This window comes from Motacilla alba, chromosome 6, assembly GCF_015832195.1.
Source record: "Motacilla alba alba isolate MOTALB_02 chromosome 6, Motacilla_alba_V1.0_pri, whole genome shotgun sequence".
NCBI classification, from domain to species: Eukaryota; Metazoa; Chordata; class Aves; order Passeriformes; family Motacillidae; genus Motacilla; species Motacilla alba.
Genome location: NC_052021.1, coordinates 5990522 through 6006145, shown reverse-complemented (window position 1 = coordinate 6006145; position 15624 = coordinate 5990522). Strand labels below are relative to the sequence as shown.

Below are 15624 nucleotides of genomic sequence, written 5' to 3'. Positions count from 1 at the left end.
AATCACTTCAGTCGAAAGAGACCTCTAAGGTCGAGTCAGTGCGGAAAAATCACGCAGAGTCCACTGGGGCACACACCCGCAGGGTTTTCTCTCTCAAGGTTTGGGAGGACACAGCCCCTTTTACCCTGAACTCTTCCTTTCCCCATCGGCTGGGGTACTAGGAAGGTACAGCCTTCCCGAACCGCCTAGCACATATTCCCCCCTCGAATATGTAATTTCCCCCCAAAGTTCAGAAACTCAGGGGCCCGTTTGTCTGTGGGCCCAGTGAAACGCAGTGGGCCCATTTGTCTGTTCCAGAGTCAGACTGCCTGGGTTCTGTAACAAACCTGTGGCTTGAAGTTGGTAGAGACATTAAGATACATTAACACCACGCTTGTAAAAACATAAGCACACATCTTTCCTATCAGGTCCAACCATAAACGCAATCCCAGAGTAACGAGTCCTTAATCAGGCATAGAACTTCCATGATACTTTTTTAAGGCGTAGTAATTCTCATATCAATGCCCGAGTTTATGAGGTTCGAGGCGGCTGTCACTCGGTGGATATCACTCTTCAGCTTCACCTTTCCACAGCTGCACAGGAGAGGGCTCACACAGCGGTCTGCCCTGAGCGTTTTGCAGAGCTGTTGGGCGCTGACAGCGCCGCAAGCTGAAGCGAACGGCGGCGCCGCGCCGAGCCAGCGTCCGCCCAGCACGCACAGCGCTGCCCGACGCCCATGTTCCCGCTGCAGAGACCTCCCTCAGAGCCCTGTGCCTGGCGTCAGGCCGGTGACAGCGCTGCTCCGCTCCTCCCTCCTCCTGTACGGAGCCCCATCCCGCACGCCCCGTAACCTCCACCTCTCCTCTGGCCCTCGCCTTGCCGGGATTGCCGGGAGCCTCTGAGGGGCGGCCCCGCGGCCATCTTGGGCAGTGGCGCGTGCGCGGTGCGGAGCGGCAGCCGGAGCCATGGGGCCGGGGCAGAACTGCGCCGTGCGGGGTATGGCTGGCCGGGAGCTGGAGGTGGGAGCTGATCGCAGGGGCGGGGCAGGGCTGGGGGCCCGGGACCGCGACGGCGGGCGGGCAGGACGGGGGGCGCCGCTCGGGGGGCGGCTGCGCCTCTCGCCCCGTCGGACCCCCGGGACAAGATGGCGGGCTGCCCGCCGCCGTCCCCGCGGGATGCGCTGGGTCGGGAGGCGGCCGGTGGGATCCGCGCATCAGTAAAACCCCTGCTGCGGTCAGCCAGGGGGGAACGCCGTGCGGTGGCTCGGCCTGAGGGGTCCCCCGTCCCCCAGTCCCGCCCCACTGCCGTGTGAGGGCCCGGAGCCGCCGAGCTCCGCGGGTGCTTCGGCCCTCGCAGCGGGCTCGGCCGCCCGCCGGGTTTTATCTGCACCGGGGACACACCGTTTCAGACACCGCTGCTTTATTTTTATCGTCCCACCTGTTTGAGTGAAAATTTCGTGAAAACCTGTAAATATCAGAGGTCTTGTGTGGCTCTCAGTGCCCTCAGTGCTGTACAGCAGAGGTAACGGTGACATTTGCGCTGTGCAATGATTGACTTGAACCGTGCCGGAGATAGCGTTGTGTGCTTCAATGCTGTTGCACAACCAAACAGGATGAAAGAGTTGGGCTGGGTGGAGCACAGAATAGGAGGATTAATCACCTAATTTTCTCTAAAAAATGAGCTTTGCGTGCATGACTGGTTTCCACTTGCAAAGCTGCCCATGGTTTATGTCCTTGATTTAGCGGGCAGATGGTTTGGTTTTTGGTTTGTTTTTTTGTTTTTTTTTGAGGGGTGAGGGAGGGTGGAAGCTGCTGATACAGAGGATGGTGGCAAAGACATTAGTCTAAAATGGGCTGTAGTGGTGGAAAGCTGTGCTTATTAAAATAATCAAATCACTGAGGATCACTTGGTAATAGCTTGCATCCAGGTTGCGTTCCCAACGGCAGCTTGCTGTCATTTATAATCTTGCAAGAATTAGAACAGTTCCTAGACACTGGGAATTAAGCAGAAAATCTTTGTGGAGATGGGAGAAGAATATGCTCCTAAACATACTGAAAATATCCTCATTATCTAACAAAAGCATAGGAGCAGCTGACGGCACTAGTTTGGAGGGTGCTCTGTTTGGGAGGAGACAGCATTAGGTTTTTATGATTTCTGGAGGGATTAAACTTGATCAGTGCCTTGAGACTGGCAGGTTACAGTTCCTCCTCCAGCTGGCATGTGTCTCAGGCTGATGAGTATTGAAAATAATTTATTCTCTACTGAAAACTAGACACCAGAAACTTGCCGTATTTTTGTGAGATTTTATTCGTGGTGGTAGCACTTGGGTGAGTTAATTGCTTCTGTGCATGTGTGCCCTTTGGAAGGCAGTGAGTAGCACAGCTAATGCTTTTCGTCTGAGAGTGTGCTTGTTCGCAGGTGTGACCCCACACCAGCCACAGATCTGATCATGGTGACGTGCCTTTTACTGCTTATTGGTGAAATCTAGCAATCTTTTTCCCTTCAGGTGGCCTCTTCACCATACATTTTCAGTTAAATTGAACCTGCCAGTCATAATCTCTTTTTTTTTGTGGATGCTGTGGAGTGGTAGAAGTGGTTTTCTTTTGCTTTACTACTTTACTTTTACTGTTGGACTTTTTGTGTATCCAGTTATCTTGGATGACTCTTCAGTAAGTGAGTGTCGTGTGTTTCTCCGTCATTGGCTTTTATTGTGGGCAGTGGCACTGCTGGACTGTCATGAACAACTCTTGCACAATGCTAGTCTCTTCATTGGCAACAAAATGAGGACAAAAGTGCTTGAAAGTTACAAGCACTTCTGGAGACATAAAATACAGTTTTTCATGTCAGGCGTTATTACTCTGTGACTTTTGAATAACATAAATATTTTCTAAGCAGCAGAGGTTACTTGACTGTTGCCTCTTAGGGCAGCCTTGGGCTAACTTTGTCAGGGTGTAGCTCTCCCCATATTGTTGATTGTTGCTAGAATGTAAATTGATCTGAGTTCTTAACAAGGATCTTGGTGGAGGCAAGACCACTTCATTCTCTTGGTCCACTCCTCAGTGCAGTTGGTAAATGTGTTTTCCTGTGGATAAAGTTACTCAGAGCTTTCTAGCAAATCCAGAAATTCCCTCTGTGGTGTAGATCTGGAAACATCCAGATAACGTTCTAGATTTTAGAGAAAGAAGAGAGGAGAAGCTTTGATCAACATCTCTTTCATTAGGGTATGTCCAGAGAATACAGAAGAGAATAAATCCCTGTGTCTTATTGCCATTCTCGTCTCTGATTTTTTTTGTTTACTTCTGTGCACTGGCTGCTCTCCTGGGGCCTCATTCTTTGAATTTGTTTCCTTCTTTCCATCTCTCTTGCTGTCTCTTCTCTCCTTTGTGTTTTTTTTTTTTTTTTTGTTGGAGTTTTAGCTGAATTTTTTCCATTGTTTAGTGCTTAAAACACAAAACCATTTTTTTCTGCCATGTTACACAGACCTGTTTTGTCTTGTCTTGTAACACTGTGGTTTGGTATTATACCAGAATTGGGAGTTCTTTAATAATAACTCAAAAGTTGCTCCTACTGCTTTTTATTTAAAGAAGAAATTAAAACCCCTTGACGCTCCCCATCAGTGTCACTCTGTTAACAGATGCCTCATGCATGACCTTAGGAGCTTGGCAGCAAACTGTTGAATTGGCACCAGAGGTCTTTTGAAACAGTTCAGAGTATTTAAAAATAAAAGTGTTCTTCTTCCACATGCATTTTATGGTTAACTTAGTTAGAAAGATTAAACGGGTGTTCCAGCTTTTCCAGATCCAAGACAAAACTTACTGCCTCTGAAACCCTGTAGGATGATTTACCAGATAGTTTATTGAATAAATCAAAGTATTTCTTCTAAATTTTCATTGTATTTATTAAGGCAATTCTGGAACTTAAAGAATAAGACTGCTTTAAATGTTTGGATTTAATGCATTGTTGGTAGATAATTTTCCATCCCAAAAGGGGAAAAGTGAAGTGGCTCCAGGGAAGCCACTACCTGAAGAAAGGTAATACAGTAGAAAAGCCATTCCTCTATTGTAAGAAAAAACACCTGAAGCTGTTGCTACAACTTGCCTGTGTGTGTGTGAAGGATGGCTCTGGCCCTTGGGAGAAGAGGTGGAGGATCACTGCAAGATGAGATGACAGTTTAATTCGTGATCTCTGCTTGCTGAGCTGGATCTGATGTGCACAGTTATGGGGGATGGCCCCGGGGATGTCAGAGGGATCTGGGTTGGCTGCAGATGTGCAGAACAGCTCTTCTGAATGTGCCGCTGAATTTTAGTACAGACTTCTCTTGCTTGTAGTGAGTCACAGAAATATTACCAATACTTTTTCCTCTTACGTGCTATGTTGCCTTGGACTTTTGGATAGGTGCAAATAAAGATCAGCTTCCTTAAGGTGCAGTACCTTAAAGGGTGCTTCAGTTACAGGAGCCACCTGTGGCCTTCATTAAAGTCACCCTTCCCCCTTAGATTTCCCAAGGTATATGGTCCCCCTGTGCCCTTATCACTTACTGAAAGGCTGGGTGAAGGTTTGGAGCACAGGCAGTGCAGTGGCAGCAGTTGGGCAATCCTTGCAGTGGCTGCTTCCCCGAAAGCCGTGCAATGAGCAGACCCTCGGATGTGCTTTTGCTGTTGGAGCTGCACTTGGCATTTCCTCGGGGGTCACTCCAAAGCTGTTGGACAGAGCCAGCAGGTCCCTGAGCTTGCTGAGCTCCTCCTCCCAGCCACACCCCAGGACGGGGGTGCTGCTGTAGTTTTCCCTGGGAGAGCTGCTGTCTTGGATTTAAACTGTAGTTGTCCTTTTGTTTAATTTGGGCTGATTAAAGCAGATTTTCATAGAGTCCTTTTTAAAATTTTAATTTCCTCACTTCTTTATCAAAGTTAATGCATTACCCTGGGGAATAAAGGGTGAGAACTCTCTGGATGGATATAAAACACAGCATTCACAACATGGTCTCTAGGGCTTTTATTGTTTTAAGGAGTTGGGGAGCAGGGAAACATGCCTGCCCTAAATTGTTCCATGTTAAAGATGATTTTCTGTATCTTAATATCACCTTACAGGAAAGGTTTGTCATTCATTAGCAGGGGAGGTCTCAGTGTATGTTGGTCTCTTCTGTGTCATTTACTAAGAAAATGAACTCTGAAGGATCTCTGCATCTTTTACTCCTCCAGTAAGACTCTAAAAGAGTGCCTGCCTTCCCAGATCTGACAGGGCTGCAGACACTGTACAGACAGCGGTCTAATTCCACACACTGCTGCAGCCAGACACCCGTGGATCAGTTTGATGCTTATCAGTGTTTTAGCTGAGGAAAGGGCTTGATAAAGATTTTAGGAAAGTCTGTGAGACAGGGACAGAAAACCTTGATACTTTTAGTCCAAGCTCTCAGTGGAAATACAGCAAGTCAGTTGGTCATGGGAAGCAGCAAGAACTAATAAAGGTTTTTGTTTCTTCCTAGACATGGACATAGTGATGTCTCTTGCTCCACAGATGCCATCTAGCCTGGCGTCTTACAAATCCAATTAAAACACAGAAGGACAGGATAGAAATTCCCAACTGGAGACTGTTCTGATTTTATGAAGTTCTGTAAATGTGCTAAAGCTCAAATTCCTGTTTATTTGTCTGTAAACAGAACTTGCAGTACATGCGTATGTAGGAGTGGTGGATAGAAAGCAAAGAAAGAGCAGCCACTTGTTACTCTGAGAGGAAACCACCGGACCTGGTGCTGCAACCTGAACCTTGAGCCAAAGTCCAGCTTATTTTCATGAAGCAGAGAGAAAACAGTAGAGCCACAAAAAAGTAGGAAAACCTCTTGCAGAAATGGACACTGTGCTAAGACAGACTGCAGATATTTTCTCGGGAAAGGGAGGAAATGTGAGGATGAGTTGTGGTAAGAGGATTTTTTAAATGAAAGTTGTCTTGCAGAGATTCAGGACTTACTGTAGTTAAAATAAACATGTGCTCTGATTCTTAAATATAATCTTTTTGGAGCCTTGTTCTTCCTTCTACACTGCAGTAGGGATTTAATCTAAGATGGCTTTTGTTACTGGTGGTAGTATATTTAATAATTTCCCCATTACCAAACAACTGGTTTTAGTTTTTTTAGTTACAAGATGGATTTTATTAAAAGCTACTCAGTGCCCATGCCTTTTTGGGGTTGAAACCTGGTTTTGGGTTGTTGTCAGAAGAACTGACTGTTCTTCTTTAGTGACTTTCTTGCAGCTGAAACAAACACAGGTTTTCTGCTGCTACAGGATGTACTTACTCCTGGTTTAATATGCTGAACTTTGAAACAATGTACTGCTGATATTAATATCAGGGTTTGCGAAGTAGAAGAGTTAAAAACAAAACCAAACTGTGAAAACTCTGCCAGGTTAATTCTCACCCTTGTGTAGAAAGGACGTGGCTGAAGTAGATCTCTGATCAATAGAAAAGAGCATTTTGGCTAGGTGACTGTCAAAGGAAAATACTCTTTTAAGGTAGAGAGTTACTACTACAGAATAAAAAGATCTGTTGGAAAGAGGTGTTGCTGCAAGTATGAAAACATTTACTGCTGAGTAGTTTGAATAGAATGTTTTGGTCAATACCTGACAGTCTCTTGTTTTTTCTTCTTGTATTTTAGTTGAATGGATTGCTGCAGTCTCCGTAGCTGCTGGAGCAGCTGCTGTTGGATATCTAGCTTACAAAACACTTGTTTCTAAAGACAAATGCTCCAAAGCAATGGTGAATCCTCATATCCAGAAGGATAACCCCAAGGTAGTCCATGCCTTTGATATGGAAGATCTGGGAGACAAGGCTGTGTACTGTCGTTGTTGGAGGTCTAAGAAGGTAAGAGAAGAATGAATGGTTCTGGTGTTGTTCGTGTTCAGTGTTCATATTCGGCAAAACTATTTTTAAACTGCTTTATTTAGAGCAAACTAACCTCTTTGCACCTAAATGGTTCTGCACAGAGATGTAGCAATATTCTAATTCAAATAATAATTCTAATAATTCTAATTCTATGTAGAATTATGCACATTCGTTCTGATGCTCAGAGTAAAGCCTGCAGTGCTAATAGTGGACAAAATGTTCCTGTAGCTCTGAAGAAGATATCTTGAAAAGAGAGCAGCTGTCTGCAGCATGATCATGAGTGACAGGTACCATTTTGTGTACTACCTGTGCTGATACTGAGGCTTATCCAAAACTATTGGCCTGTTGGTAGGAGCTCAGGAAACACAGTCTGTGAGGATCTTAAACATCTCTTTGTGGAGAAAGTTGGAAGCTTAGTCAGAAAGTACTTGCTAGTAATACATGGTGTATGCCAGTCCAATCACAGTGGCATACTTTAAGCTTCTATTTTTGAGCAATTTTGAGCTTCTATTTTTGAGCAGTTAAAGGTCTGGCCTAAGTATTGGTCCAGCTTGCTTGCATTTGAAGTTGGGTTGCTTCAGTTGTCTTAAACTAGTGATAACCTAGCCTCTTAATAACAGTACCTCAGATTTAAATCTGCTTTTAGGAGTGTGTGACACCTGAAGTAGCTGGGATGTATATACTTTATCTATAAAGGTAGTTCTGGGATCTGTAATGAGAGAAAGCAGATTGCAGGTTAATCCTGTCCGTTTCCCACTGGTGCACATTTAAAAGCTTTTTGAGGAGGTGCCAGTGTGTGGAGTCTGAAATAATACACACCTTCAGAGCCAGACAACTGCCTTGAAATTTAGCTCTCTGTCCTCCAGGGAGGTGAATACTCAGCTTCTCAAGTCTTAGACATTGGTTTCATCAGGCCAAACTCGGCCATTTCCAGGTGCTGTAACTTCGGGTTCTTGCTGTCGTCAGATCTGACTTCATTACCTTGCAGGTAACTCAGGAGCTTACACATTTGTACCTGAATTGGGTTTTACAGTGTAACACTGCCAAGGATTAAACAGCATTATGATTTGATGCTGAAACAGTCTTGTGGAGGTGTCCTTGTCTTCTTTATTCTGTCTGAAGTCTCAACTGAAAAAACCCTACTTGAAGCCTGGTGTTTGTGCTTTCTGCTTCCTCTTCAGTCTTCTGAACAGAAATGGAAGATAGCTACTGGCTGCATTGCAGCTCCTGCCAATTGTTTCTGTTGTTGGATGTGACCCTTCTTTTGGTGTGCAATAAGAACCTTAAGAAGTACGTTTTGGCATATGTTTAAGGGATATTGTCAGTTTAGGAACATATTGCCCTGCTGAGTTAGAAACCAAGTAGATGAGGCTATAATGAGTGCATTCTTAGAATTCTGATCTGAAAGGTCTTCTAAAGGCATCTAGGAGGTCAGTGGAAATTTTGTAAGGTATTTGCTTCCTTTTACTGCTGTTTAATGATTTTAGTCAACCTGTTCCACCTCAAAGACTGTAGTTTCCAGTTTTGTTGCCTTCCTCTTGCCTTCATGGGCTGACCTTGCAGCATGGGTTGCATAACCTTTAATAGGGTTTGTGTGCTTCTCATATTTGTTTTTGTGAAACAGTAATAAAGTACATCACTCTTACATGCTTGTCATAGTTGGAAGTTGTCAGCTAGCCTTGTCTGGCTTTTACAGTTCTCAAACTGTTTAAATTCTTAATTGGATTGTGTCAGAATTTGGAATGTGTGTGCTTTCAATGCAGGAAATTACTTCAAATACATTAAGTACCTGCCATTTTTTTGTTAAACAGGTGCATCTAAAGGCTAGAAGAAGTGTCCTTTTGTGTCACTCTGTGCACTTCTCCTGAGATTCAGGCTCACCTGTGGCATGAGGCTGTTGGTAGAAGCAGTAGCATTAGGAAGCACAGGATATTTCTGTTGCACTGATGGTGTGCATGCACTTACAGCTGACCCCACATGGTGCTCCTCCTCTGTAGGAATAACAAAGCAGTTGGACTACACCACAGTATTTTAGAGTAACTCTTGAAAAAAGAGCAGTTGTTTTTGTTTGGTTTTTTTTTTTTTTCTGAAAACGTGTACTTAAAAGGCTTTTGTGCTGGCCAAAGTCTTTGTGTTTTAAAAAACCAAACATGGTATATTGAAATACATTTGTCTTGGCGTGTAATTATCTGTTAATAATAAACGGCTGGTTCTTTAAATGACCCTTTTCTATTCAGTGTTGTCCTCTGCAGGCACTTCATAGTTGTCCAGTTTGGTGAAAAAACCCAGTGCTCAAACTTTCCAATGTAGAGGCAAGAGTTTTTTCTTTAAACTGTAATTAAAGTTAGAACACTTGTTTTCTTACTTGTCTTCATTTTTAGGTGTGAGTTGTGGGAGTGGGAAATCTCATTTGCTGTCTTTTTTCAATGACATGCAGCTTCCGTGTCTTCCAGAAAAGTATTAGTCCCCAGGGTTGAGAAATACTGCTGCAGACTATCAGCAGAAATAGTGACAGAGAATCCAAACATGTTCAGTGTCAAGGGAAATCAGCTGAGCTGTCCACATCACTGTACAGTTCCCCTGGGGTTTGAGCTTTGACCACTATTGCTGTTAGCCTCCTTTACTTTTAATCAGGGATGAAGGCATTATGTCAGCCCAATATCCTTCTGTGCAGTATCTGGTCTTCGAGGTGAGTGCTCTGGGAGAGTGGTGTTTGGTTTGGTGTTTGTCCCTGAGAAGCTCAAGTCCAGTGTAGCAGCCCCTGGGAGCCAGTGCTCTGAGACCAGCTGACCAGTGGAATGAATGCAGAGCAGTCGCTGTTGGTAGCTGTTAAAGATGTCTGCATGCTGCCTGAACCTAGGAATCCCACCATTTTTTGTTGCTTGAAAACTTGAAGTGATGATGTTGTAGGTGGACTTTGGGTTGCCTCCTTGGAGCTTGTAAAATGTTAATGTCTGATGGAAGCTGTGTCATTGCATCTGTGAAGACCAGTGGATTGTGGGGTAAATGGGAAAACAACTGGCCCTGGAACATCTGCTGAAAGCTGGTCAATGTCCCAGTAACATACATTCCTGCTCGCTGAGATTTTGTCCAAGTGTCTGTCACTACTTACTTATTCATTGAGTCACAAATGACTGACGGGATGAGAAGGTTTCTCCATGAATCAGCTTACATGAGCATTCTCTGAATTCAAGGGTTCTTTATTCAGAAATACTGCATGCCATTTTTAGCTTAGGTTTTGACATTTCATTACTGTGAAAAGCCAGAAGAAACCCCTATGTAGTTGTGATATTTTATGAAAATCGCTTTGCTAGGATTTTCTTCTCCTGAGAAGCTGAAGGGCCTCAGCTTCAGGTGTAAACAATTTGTTATCTGCTGCTGTGGAATGCAGCAGGTGCTTCCTCGATTGGTCAGTGTGGGATGTTTCTGCTTGGTGGCCAATCCAGGAGGCAGCAGCTCTCAGACTCTCTGGGAGTCACAGAACTTTGTTATTCATTCCTTTCTATTCCTGTCTCGCCTTCTAATAATTCTTTTCTCTCTGTTCTTTGTAGTATAGTTATAGTGTGGTTTTTTTAATGTAATATATATCATAATATAATAAACCAGCCTTGTGAAATGGAGTCAAGATCTCTCCTTCCCTTCACCAAGTCCTGACTGCCCTGAAGACCCACAGTAATACCCCTACACCTCATCTCTCTCCTTCCCTCCCAATACTATCCTACAGACAAGGTGGTGTTGTTTTTAAAGCTCTGTATATTGTTTCACTGTATTGTTTTTTTGCAGTAATTTGAAATCTTTTTTTCTAACGAAGCATCGGTGGTAGGATGTTAATGTTTTTCAAAGGCTGTGACTGAAGCAGGAACATGGAGATCAGTGGAACGTTGAGTACTGACTGTGATGGTACTGCAGGAGAATAGTACTCTTGCAGAGGCAAAAGCTGAGTAATGCCCAACTTTCAGCCCCATTACTTCTAAGCAAACAAAATTGGAACTGAATGCAAAATACTGGTGTGTGATTTCTGTGGTCATCTCCAGAGTTTCCTGTGCAGAGGTTGCATAGCCCTGAAAATGCATCCTTGAGAAGTGATGGGATGCAGCCTCTTACTGCCTCACAGAATGTCTTTCAGCTCTTCCATGTGATAAGAACTTCCCAGGAGCAGTAGTTATCACTTCTCTGGGAGCTGGGCAGTTAGAGCTGGCTAAAGGAGTCCCTGTAATTCTTGCTCTGACCAGCCTGTTCTAGGGTGGGGTTTGTTTGGGGTTTTTTAATGGAACAAATATTTCTTCAAATTACTTTCAACTGATGTGGCTCTTCAGGGCAGCAGTGAGGAAGCATGGGGCAAGGTTGAGAGTAAGATACTCCAGGTAGGTTACAGCTGAAGGTCTGCTTTTTTAGAGCAAGCCTCTTGTCTGCTCTACACTAATAAGGATAAAGCTAGCATTCAGCCAAAACTCAGGGAGAGCTGAGATGCTGACATAAAAGTTGTGGTCTGTGGTTTCAGTGCATTTAATGAGAAGATGCCTAATAAACTTTCGGCCTAGGTTCTCAGTTCTGACTCTGGATATACTTTAAATGTGTTTATTCTTTCTTTTTTTCAGTTCCCACTGTGTGATGGCTCTCACACAAAGCACAACGAGGAAACTGGCGACAACGTTGGGCCTCTGATCATCAAGAGGAAGGAGGCGTAGAGTGGACACTAGAAGCTACAGAATCAATGTCTGACAAATCCTCTGTTCTCTTGTAATTGGGGGGGAAAAATCCACAAATTCTTTGTCATATCACTGAAGACTTCCCAATGTAGTATATGCATCAGGCTTTAGCATGTATATTTTCTCTGGTGCTTGTTGTCTTTCAATCACTACAATGCATAATTTACTAAGTAGTCATGGTTTAAATTTTTTGTCCTGTAAAATGTGTGTACCCTCTCACTGAGTGTGAAACTAAAATGAGGCACAGAATGTACTTCATCAGAAAATAGGTATTAAATTATTTTCAAATACATGTGTATCGAAAGGTAGATAATAAAATCCCGCAGAGGTTCAGAGATGGATAGATATCCATCTAAAAGGCAGTGGCAGGGAAGAAATCACAGTGCCATCTTAATCTCTGATTATGCTGCATTTTCTGCAGGTGTCACATTTGTCCTCTTACACTACAGTGCTGTTTGGCTTCTGTAAAAGAACAAATTCAAATTGCTAGCTATAAACAGACAACAGAAAAGGCTGAAAGTAAGATGGGGCTAGAGGGCAACTTTACCTTAGATTTTACAGCAGCATTGAAACTTGATCCTACTTCCATTTGGTATCAAGAAAACACTATCCAAACTTCAGACCTGTGCTTAGAGTAGGATTAGGGAAATAGTCTCTAGAAATTTCTTAATAGATGAGTGAAATTACACAAAGTGCTCCAAGATTGATGGGCAGGGGGGGTGGCAGGGTCGTTACTGCTGTTAGAGAAAGCCTTAGTTTTACTTGCATTCTTTCAGTGAAGCCAACTTCCCCAGACCACGGGATGCTTCTGTGGGGTGGCTATGCTGATTAATTCCAGAAGCTAAAATAAAAACAAAAACCCCACCTGTCATCACTATCTGCTTCATCGTTGCACTGGCTGGTTCTGGAAAGCTTTTCCCACTCAGAAGGGAGGAGGCATACCTTTCTTAATATGTGGCCTTAGGCTCTATGTGTCTTAACTCCTGCTTCCCTGGGCTGCTAATGTGGTTCAGCTGATTTTACCAAAAAACCCTGGCACGGGTGAAGAAAGGCTTTGAAAAGAGATAGAAACAAGAAGGGAGGGAAGGATGAGACAGAGAGAGCTCTTACCCTCCTTACCCATGGCACTTGTCTTCTTGCTTGGCATGGTAGCATTGATGGCTGTCATGTTGGTTTCCTTAAATAGCTTTGACTTATTAACATGCATGGAAGTACAAAGCAAAACCCAAAGAATGGGGCAGCAGGGGGCAATTTTGTACTAAACCCAGTCCATTAGTGCATCTGTGGCCTGCATAAGATTGAGCTCTGAATGTCCTTCCTAGGACAGAAACTACCTCAGGGCTACATGAAAGGCCTTGTTAGGAAGCTGACATTTTAGCCTGGACCCTTAAGGATTCTTCAGATGATCAGGGCAGGAGAGGTTCTGTTTGTTTTATTTTTTTAGGGGTGGTTGGTACAACTCGTTAAAACTGAAGATGTTTTGCATAGTCTCTGTGCGAGGCTTTCAGAGGCTGAGGTCTTGGCCAACTGGTCTGGATTTGGGCAGAAGGCCCAGAATGTAAAGGAGGAGGCACAGGTAGAGAAAGGTGGAGTGTCAGAGTAAGGGCACTACTGTGCAAGAGACCTCTTGACCTGAAAGAAGTTGCAGTCAAATACGTCAGTTTGTCTTTTCTGTCTGAGTGTAAAGACTTGATATTTTTTACTTTGCTGAGTACTAATGCATATGAAAGTTGTTTTAACCTTAAATTATCAAATACATTTTATCCAAAGCAAAGTAACTTCTGTATTATTAGAATATGACAGTGGATATTTCTGTATTTTTGTCAAATACACATTTGAGCTCATCTTAATCTCAAGGTTGTAAAGTCTGTGTTCTCATGGCTATGCTCTTTCTTTCAATAGAGCTGTACAGTGCTGCTGTAGTCATGAACCTGTGTCTGGAGTGGATTTTCCTTCTGAGACTCCTTTTCCTGTCAACATCAAAGCCTGAAAGCCTGGCTGCTCCTGAAGGAATAGAATTGCAGTGTTAATGGTCTGAGAAATGAAGTCCTGAGGTTTCAGATAAGTCTCCCGAGTCACAAAACTATTTTGTGGAGTTTGCCAATAAAATATTTCCGGGAGTTTGGGCGTCAGGGAAGTGCGCCCTGTGGGAAGTTTTTATTCCTGAGAAGCAGAGTCTCTGTTGATTTACATCCTGGTGACTTGTGTTTTGGAGAAGCGTTGCATTTCTGAATGTTGGTTTGAGTGTTCAGATCTTAATTAGAGGCACATACAGTTCCTGTACTGTACCTTACTTATGCAAGCTGTTCAAATGTGATGATGAGAAGAGCGTCTTGGATTTGAGGAAACAAACTTAACCAAGCAGTCTCAATGAGCATCACAGAGAACACTTCATTTTTTCTCTTAGTACCATAATAGGTACTAAGGTACATAATAGGCACTGCATTCTAATGGGGGGAGTGCTTGACTGTTCCAGTGTTTTCCTGTGTCTTGTTCTTTAGTGCTTTCCTCAAATAATCTCGAGACTATGAAGTGCATTGGTTACATTTTTACCAGTTTTAACCATAAATTTACCACATGATTCAAATGTGCAATTTTGACCTCAGATTGAAACTCCTAATAGAAATCCTTCAAAAATTAAAGCAGAGGAAAAATCCCTGCCACAGAGTAAAACTATTTCTGCTCCTTGTTATTTTCAGCTTGCAAGTGTTTGTTGGGAAGGTCAGGCAATTAAAGTACTAATTCTTGAGTAATTGAGTGTGACTCATTGAAATAGTGTGAATGTCAGGTATTTGAGTGCTTCTGCAGTCAGGATCCTTGAAGGAGAGAGGCTGTCAGTTACAGGTATTTCCTGCAGGTTTCATTGGAGCACTCTTAGTCTGCAGGCTGAGGAGGCGGTGGAGCCAGCAGCCAGCACTGCAGCTCCTCTGGATGGAAACACAGGCCACGTGTTGTGGTTTGATGTGGTTTTGGCCAAATGCCAGGCATCCATCATCAGGCATTCATCCATGAAAGCCATTCACTCACCCTCTCTTGCTCTCAGCTGGGCAGAGGAGAGGGCTCATGAGTTGAGATGGGCTGGGAGAAAACACTCTAAGGGCAAAACAGGTTGAAATTTAAAGGTATAAAGTAAATTTATTATTAACATAATCAGAGGAGGATAATGAGAAGTAAAATAAGCCTTTAAAACATCTTTTTTTTTTTCCCCCAGCCTCTCCCTCCTTCCCATTGACAGTACAGGGAGACAGGGTGTGGGGGTTTTGGTCAGTTTGTCACTGGACATCATCTTCTGTTCGCTCAGGGAGAGGAGTATTCCCTCTGCTATGCTGTGGGATCCCTCCCATGGGAGACAGTTCTCTGTGAATTTCTCTTGTGTGGCTCTAATCTCAGGAGCAGCAGTCTCACCAAAACTGCTGCAACACGAGTCCCTCCCATGGGCAAAGAGTCTTCCCAGAACTGCTGTAATGTGGGTCACCTGTCTGTGGGATGCAGTCCTCTAAGAATAGGCTGCTCTAGTTGGGAAGCAAGGGCCCTCTACCTCTTTTTGGGTCTCCCACTAGATCACAACTTTCTCTGGCATCCACCTGTTTGAGTGTGAGCACTTCTCCCATAGCCTGTTGAGTGGACATCTGCATTCCCCATGGACTTCATGGGCTGCAGGGGACAGCTGCTTCACCGTAATCCTCACCATGGCTTGCAGAGGAATCTCAGCTCTGATGCTTGGAGCACCTCCTCCCTCTTTTTCCAGTGACCTTGGTGCCACCATGTTGTTCTCCCTCGCATGTCCTCACTTCCTCCTCTTCTCTGACTAGAAGAAAAACTTTTGCCTGTACTATTGCCAACAAATTCCACCGATTCAAACATTCTTGCGAGATCCCACAGCGCTGAGAAGTTGATCTCATCCGGGTTCCGTGCTGGACAATGGCTCGCCGTGTTTCCGCTGTCGGCCCCACGGCCGCTGAGTGGGCAGTGGCGGCGGCGCTGGGGCTGTTCAAGGCCTCTCGTCAGGTGGGGCCAGGAAAGAGAGGCCACCACCACCCCTGCCCTCCTGCCATCCCTGCCC

The 15624-nt window shown here is 44.2% G+C and overlaps 1 protein-coding gene across 4 annotated transcripts; it reads left to right on the top strand.

The window, feature by feature from the left end:
• The first annotated feature begins 798 nt into the window (after nucleotides 1-798).
• On the top strand, nucleotides 799-14314 carry CISD1 (CDGSH iron sulfur domain 1). 4 transcript variants are annotated; one of them, XM_038140552.1, is made up of 4 exons: nucleotides 799-975; nucleotides 6626-6831; nucleotides 11451-11568; nucleotides 13464-14314. In XM_038140552.1, the coding sequence occupies exons 1-3, from the start codon at nucleotides 945-947 to the stop codon at nucleotides 11538-11540; spliced, it is 327 nt and encodes a 108-aa protein (XP_037996480.1). In that variant the 5' UTR covers nucleotides 799-944; the 3' UTR covers nucleotides 11541-11568; nucleotides 13464-14314. The 4 variants fall into 4 exon arrangements, with proteins under 4 accessions (XP_037996480.1, XP_037996479.1, XP_037996478.1 ...); XM_038140550.1 differs by lacking the exon at nucleotides 799-975 and adding an exon at nucleotides 5702-5893; XM_038140551.1 differs by lacking the exon at nucleotides 13464-14314 and having other exon boundaries at nucleotides 805-975; nucleotides 11451-13411.
• Nucleotides 14315-15624: the final 1310 nt, after the last annotated feature.